Genomic DNA, 7,244 nt, shown 5'->3' on the forward strand with positions numbered 1-7,244 from the left:
TTTTTGGGACAACCAGAAATTGTTGCGGACAACCCGATTTGATGCCTGGGTTGTCCGCAGGGCAACCACATTTTTTTTCTTATTTCGAGCACTGATAACACGTACTAACACTGGACCAACTAGTACTCGAAAAGTAGTAGTAGTACTAGTTAATTCGGGGTGCTAGTAGTAGTAGATTTCTCTAGGATCAGGAACTAGAAATACAAACAAGCCAACTCAAAAATACGGAAAAGTTGCTGCGCTGTGCTAAACTAGGCTATGGCCCTAGTGCTAGTACTAAGAGACTAGTAGTACTAGTAAGTAGTAGTACTAGTAGTGTAGTAGTACAAGTAGTAGTACTAGTACTAGTACTAGTAGTAGTAGTACTAGTAGTAGTACTTACTAGTACTAGTAGTAGGAGCAGTGCCCGTAGACTAGTAGTAGTAGTACCACAGAGTTGTTACATAGCAAGTTGCAGCACCTCACCTTGTCTAAAATTGGCTGAATGAGACCAGGAAGGGCCATAGCAATTACGGGAGATTCATCACCCATTGTCATTATTTACAGCTATGACTTCGTTTCGAAAAAAAAACTAGCTGTCTTGAGAAATTAACGCCAAGACCACTACTAGTACTAGATTTGTCTAGGATCAGGAACTAGAAATACAAACAAGCCAACTAAAAATACGGAAATGTTGCTGCGCTGTGCACAAACTATTTGCTGGGTTTACACCGCCATCTGCTGGCACAATATAGAACAAATTAAGCGCATTTCCTCGGCGCCAAGGTTCGTGGTGATAATTCAGAGAGTCGGGTAAAATACACACGCACGCGCACGCACATACGCGCGCGCGCACGCACATACATACACAAACGCACGCACGCACGCACCCACGCACAAGCACGCACGCACGCACACACACACACGCACGCACGCACGCACGAACATATACACACACGCACGCACACACATACACAAACACACGCACGCACGCCACTGCCGCACAGCGCACACACGCAACACACGCAACGTGCGCGCTACACGCACCACACACCAACGCCCGCACTCAAGCACGCCCACGCCACCGCACCGCCCACGCAGCGCACACATCAACCACGACACACACACTTACCCACACGCGCGCACGCACTATCATACGCACACGCACACACGCAAGATACACAACACACGCACACGTACACATAAATCACCCACTACCACCACTACCCGGCACACATACAGAACCACGGCACCAACCCCGCACGCAACACGCACACGACACGAGCTGACCACAACACACACCCACACTACAGCCACACCACACACACACAACACCACACACACACACACACACACACACGCACACACGACACACACGCGCGCGCGCACGACACACACACACGAAAACACAGCCACGCACCACGCACACCGCACAGCGCACACGCACAACGCCCCAACCAACGCACACGCGACACGCACACCACACGCACACGCACACGCAAAAACACGCACGACTACACACGCACCGCCCACCAGCAGGGAGCGTCTCCGCCATAAACTACCACACACACGCATACGCTATCAAACACGCACACACCCATGACACTACACGGCACGACGCCCACACCACAGCACACACAGCCCACACACACACACACATCACACACACACACAAAAACACACACCACACACACACACACACACACACCAGCACACACACACAAACACACACATAAACACACACACACACACACACACACACAACACACACACACACACAGCACACGACAACACACACACACACACACTACACACACAAACAAACACACCGCGCGCCGCGCGCGTGCGCATAACACACACTAACTAAAAAATAAGATAGCTTGTAAGAGTAAATTATTAGAGTCGTCTGAAGCGTTGTACGTTTCGTTTACGGTTGATCTAATTCTTACGTGCGCATCAGGAGTTTCTTGACAGCGGGCGAGTGTCTTGCGGCGGCTATCTTGTCGATGCTTTAATATCCTCGACGTGTCAGTTGAATGCCCGTTCCTTTGGTGGCATTAGCTGGCACTTGTTACTAAATCAATTTTTGCCGTCTGGAAACTGGACTTATGTTAGATCGAAATGGCGCTCCATGTTAAGATAAAAAAAAACGTGTCAAGATTCTTTGGTTGAGATAGTCAAAACCCATTAAACCCGCTTCAATTATAGGGGTTAACGGCTTTGATTAGATGGAGCAACGTTAGAAAATCTTATTAGATGGAGCCGCCTTGGTTATACATTGTTTTCACATTGCCTAGTTGTGTGTTCGTGTTTGTGACGTCTTGCACGCGCGCTGTGTGCAAAATTTCCCCACTTTTTGAATTGTTTTTTGACGTGGAATGTGAAAAATGAAACTGTGTGCATGACTGTGTAGTATGTAATTCCGACAGCGTTAGGAGAGGATCCTTTGAGCGTGCGGAAACGTAATAGCCGGGACCACACGACACACACAGAAAATCTCCAATTTATAGTAAGATATATATATCAATATATATCATATATATATAATATAGCATAAAATTGATACGGACCCGGTAGAAAAATTCGTGATGAAAATTAGTAAACCATATTTGGAACTTGAAAGACAACAACTCTAGACTTACGTCGTATACATGGTAATTAGACTGAGCAAAGCGCCACACTATCGAAGCGACTACGAAGAAATGCACCTATGTCTTAACAGAGAAGTTCTAGCATATTGTGCGAAACTTGAGACGGCGGCGACACTGAACAAGAGAAACGAACTTGTAGTAAATCAGACATAAAGATAAATTTTTTATTACAGGAACGTTATGTGAACTCTACAATGAATTCAGTTTTAGCGCCAGCGCGCAGCAGTCACCGGACAAGTGAACGCGCTAATTGAGTACTAGGTATTTTTTAGAACGCTGCACGCATATGAACAATAGATCACATTGATGCATGAATGTTTTTATACTGCTTGGATGTTCTAAAATGATCAGCTCGTATTGGCACCTGATCGTGTGGAGCTTTCGCTCCACAACGGAAACAGTTGTGTTATGCAATAACAGAGTTCAAATTTCTGCCGTGTCGTATAACTTTATCTATAATTGCTCCTACTCATGGTAGTATGAGCACTCTCGGACACACAGTCATAAACACATTGGAATCTATATTATATATTTATATATTATATAGTATATATATATATTATATTCTGAGAGAGTGGAGAGAGGAGAGAGAGGGGGGAAAAGCGAGAGATTTTAGAGAGAGAAGAGGAGCAGAGAGAGAGGCCAATGCACCGACGTTGCTGCTCTACGGGTCTACCTATATGAATAATCCATGCTCAGTCTAACTCGGGCGCGCGACAACGAGGCGCTCCATGCAGTTGAATGCTCTTGTGTGTGTAATAAAAATGCAGCCGTATGTAGCAGCGAGTCACTCGAATTCGCTTTTGTTAGTACATTCATTTGAATCCGCCCGTTCCTATACGTTTTGATAAAAAGTGCAGACTAGCAATAATGCTAATAAGGGCGGCTCTATGACAGCCACTGACGAAGCATTCATCAGTAGAAATCCATGTGAATCATGCATTAATACAAAAAATCTCGCGCGCCCGAGTTTTAAATTTTATATGTGCAATGAGAATATTGCTCTATATAAGGCACGTAATAATGCATACAAACAACGTATCCGTAGTGTACATTTATAATTTATGTACATGCAGCAGGATTAACTGTTCGTTGGCTTAGAACGTGGCAAGTTTTAACATTATCTGCCGGTTCTACAGAGCAGGCAAAATAACGTATTATTTTTATCAAAAGTTATGCTGAGGATAGAGAGTATGTAACTTACATGGAGGATATGGAGTGTGTAAGTTAGAGGGAGGATATGGAGTCGTGTCAGTTACAGGTGAGGTATATGGAAGTGGTGTCGTTTATACTGAGGATATGGTAGTGTAGTAAGTTACAGGAGGTATAGGGAGTGGTAAGGTTAGAGGAGGAATATAGTGAGTAGTGTAAGTTATAGCCTGAGGAGGGAGTGTGTAAGTTAGCAGGGAGGATAGGGAGTGTGTAAGTAGCCGGAGGTAATATGGAGTTGATAAGTTTATAATGAGTTGACATGGACTAATGTAAAGCAACAGGGAGGAATGGAAGTGTGAGTAAGTTGACGGGAGGAAGGGAGGTGGTAAGTTACAGGGAGGATAGGGAGGTGGAAGTTACAAAGAGGTATGGAGTGTGTAAGTTACATGGGAGGATAGGGAGTGTGTAAGTTACAGGGAGGATATGGAGTGTGTAGGTTGGTGGCGAGGGTGTGGCGGGGGAGGTCACCCGCGGCTTATGGACTGAGGATAGTGAGTGTGTTAAGTACGAGGGAGGATAGGGAGTGTGTCAGTTACAAGGGATAATGGAGTTGTGGTAATTACAGGGAGGATATTTGAGTGTGTAAGTTGAAGAGGGAGGATATGGACGTGTGGTTAGAGTAAGGAGGATATGGAGTGTTGTACAGTTACAGGGAGGATATGGAGTGTGTAAGTTTACAGGAGGATATGGAGTGTGTAAGTTATTACTGAGATGATGGAGTGTGTAAGTAAGAGGGAGGATATGGAGTGTGTTAGGTTATACTGAGGATATGGAGTGTGTAAGTTACAGGAGGATATGGAGTGTGTAAGTTTACAGGGATTAGGGGAGTGTGTATAGCGTACAAGGAGGGATATGGAGTGTGTAAGTTACAGGGAGGATATGGAGTGTGTAAGTTAGAGGGAGAGATAGGGAGTAGTGTGAAGTTATACTGAAGACAAGGGAGTGTGTAAGTTGACAGGAGGATATGGAGTAATGTAAGTCAGAGGAGGATAGAGAGTGTGTACCGTTACAAGGGAAGGATGAATGGAGTTGTGTAAGTTACAGGGAGGTATATGGGAGTGTGGTTAAGTTACAGGGAGGATAGAGACTATGTAATTTACCAGGAGGACTAGGTTATATTATTTAAGTAGGGCAGGGAGGATATGGAGTGCTGTAAGTTAGCAAGGAGGATATGGAGTGTGTACGTTCCAGCGAGATCATAGGAGTTGTGTAAGTTACAGGGAGGATAGGGAGTGTGTAAGTTACAGGAGGATAGGGATTGTGTATAGTTACAGGGAGGATTGTGAGTGTGTAGAGTTAAGGGAGGATAAGGGATGTGTAGTATACAGGGAGGATAGTGGAGTGTTGTAGTGTTATAACTGAGGATAGTTGGAGTGTGTTAAGTTACAGGGGAGGACTGGGGAAGTGTGTAAGTTTAGAGGGAGGATAGGGAGTGTGTAAGTTCAGGGAGGATAGGAGTGCGTAGGTTTAGTACTGAGGATATGGAGTGTGTAAGTTACGGGAGGAAGGGAGTGTGTAAGTTAGAGGAGAGATATGGAGTGTGTAAGTTAAGGGAGATATGGAGTGTGGTAAGTTTATACGAGGAAGGGACACTATGTAAGTAGACCGGGAAGAATGGAGTGTGTAAGTTACAGGGAGGATATTGGAGTGTGTAAGTTAGAGGAGTAGTAGGGAGTGTGTAGGTTTAGAGGGAGGATAGTGGACGTGTGTAAGTTTAATGGAGGATATGGAAATGTCGTAAGTTACAGGGAGGATAGGGAGTGGTGTAAGTTACGGGAGGAGTAGGGAGTATGTACGGTATCAGGGCGGATATGGATGTTAAGTTATAGGAAGATATGGGAGTGTGTAAGTATACTGAGGATAGGGAGTATGGTACATTACAGAGGATAGGAGTGTGTAAGTTAGAGGAGGATATGGAAGTTGGTGTAAGTAGAGGAGGATATTGAAGTGCGTGGAGGTTAGAGGAGGATAGGGAGTGTAAGTTACAGGGAGGGATATGATAATGGTGTAAGTTACACAAGGATTATAAGAGTGTGTAAGTTACAGGAGGCTATGGACGTGTGTAGGTTAGAGTAGGATAGGCAGTGGTGTAGTATACTGAGGAAGGGAGTGTGGTAAGTTACGGGGGATAGGGAGTATGTAAGGTTAGAGGGAGGGATAGGGAGTGTGTAAGAATTTAGAGGGAGATAAGAGATTGTGTGTACATGGAGGCATAGGGAGTGTGTAAGTTATACCTGAAGATAGGGACAAGTGTAAGTATAGGGAGGATAGTAGAGTGTGTAAGTTCTACAGGGAGATAATAGAAAACTGTGTAAGTTACAGCGAACGGGATTATGGAGTGTGGTAGATGTGACAGGGAGGACTATTTGGAGTGTGTAAGTACAGGGAGGAATAGAGTGTCTAAGTTACATGGAGGATATGGAGTGTCGGTAAGTTGACTGGGTGAGGATAATTGAGTGTGTAATTGTTACAGGGTAGGTAAGAGAATGCTGTAAGTTACACTGAGGATAATGAAGTGTGGTAAGTTACAGGGAGGATATGGAGTGTGTAAGTTACAGGGAGAATAGTGGAAGGTGTGTAGTATTTACAGGGAGGATAGAGAATGTGTAAGTAACACGAAGATAAGAGTGTGTAAGTTACCATGAGATATGGAGTGTGTAGTAGCAGGAGATATGGAGTGTGTAAGTTACTGGGAGATATAGAGTGTGTAAGTTACATGGGAGATGATGGAGTGTGTAAGTTACGGAGATTAGTAGAGTCGTGTAAGGTTATTCAGGAGATATGGAGCTGTGTAAGTTTACAGGGAGCGATATGGAGTGTGCTAAGTTCGCAGGGAGGATAGAAGAATGGTTAGAGTGCCACGAAGGTATAGAGTGTGTAGTTACATGGAGGAGATTGAAGTGTGTAAGTTTTGACAGGGAGGATTAGTGGAGTGTGTAAGGTACAGGGAGGATATGGAGTGTGGAAGTTAGCAGGGGAGGATATGGAGTGTCGTCATGTTACAGTGAGGATAATGGATGTGTGTAAAGTTATAAGGAGGATATAAAGTTGTAATGTGACAGAGAGATATGGAGTGTGTAAGTTACAGGGAGGTTAGAGGAATTTATAGTTACATGGAAGGATAGAAGAATGTGTAAGTTACACGAAAGGATATAGAGTGTGTAAAGTTACATGGAGGAGTATGGAGTGTGTAAGTTCGGGAGGATATGGAGTGTGTTAAGTAAGCAGGGAAGGCTATGGGAGTGTGTAAGTTAGCAGGGAGGATAGAGGAGCGTGTAAGTTACCAGGGAGGATAAAGATGTGTAAATTCCCAGAGAGGATAGGGTCGATGTAAGTTACGTCCTAGGATATGGATAGGCGATATGTAAGTTTCAATTAGTTAATCTAAATATGTAATTTGCA

General features: G+C 44.4%; 1 protein-coding gene across 1 annotated transcript in view; it reads right to left on the reverse strand.

Annotated features, from left to right (window-relative positions):
* Window positions 1–679, reverse strand: part of LOC106816134 (programmed cell death protein 10-A-like) — a 7,460-nt gene extending 6,781 nt beyond the window's left edge. Inside the window, exon 1 of the mRNA XM_014820690.1 lies at window positions 466–679. Coding sequence (XP_014676176.1) covers window positions 466–537 — 72 coding nt within the window. The 5' untranslated portion in view covers window positions 538–679. The remainder of the gene's footprint in view (window positions 1–465) is intronic.
* Between the last annotated feature and the right edge of the window lie 6,565 nt (window positions 680–7,244).

The sequence above is a fragment of the Priapulus caudatus genome, unplaced genomic scaffold (assembly GCF_000485595.1).
Source record: "Priapulus caudatus unplaced genomic scaffold, Priapulus_caudatus-5.0.1 Scaffold1294, whole genome shotgun sequence".
Classification (NCBI taxonomy): Eukaryota; Metazoa; Priapulida; class Priapulimorpha; order Priapulimorphida; family Priapulidae; genus Priapulus; species Priapulus caudatus.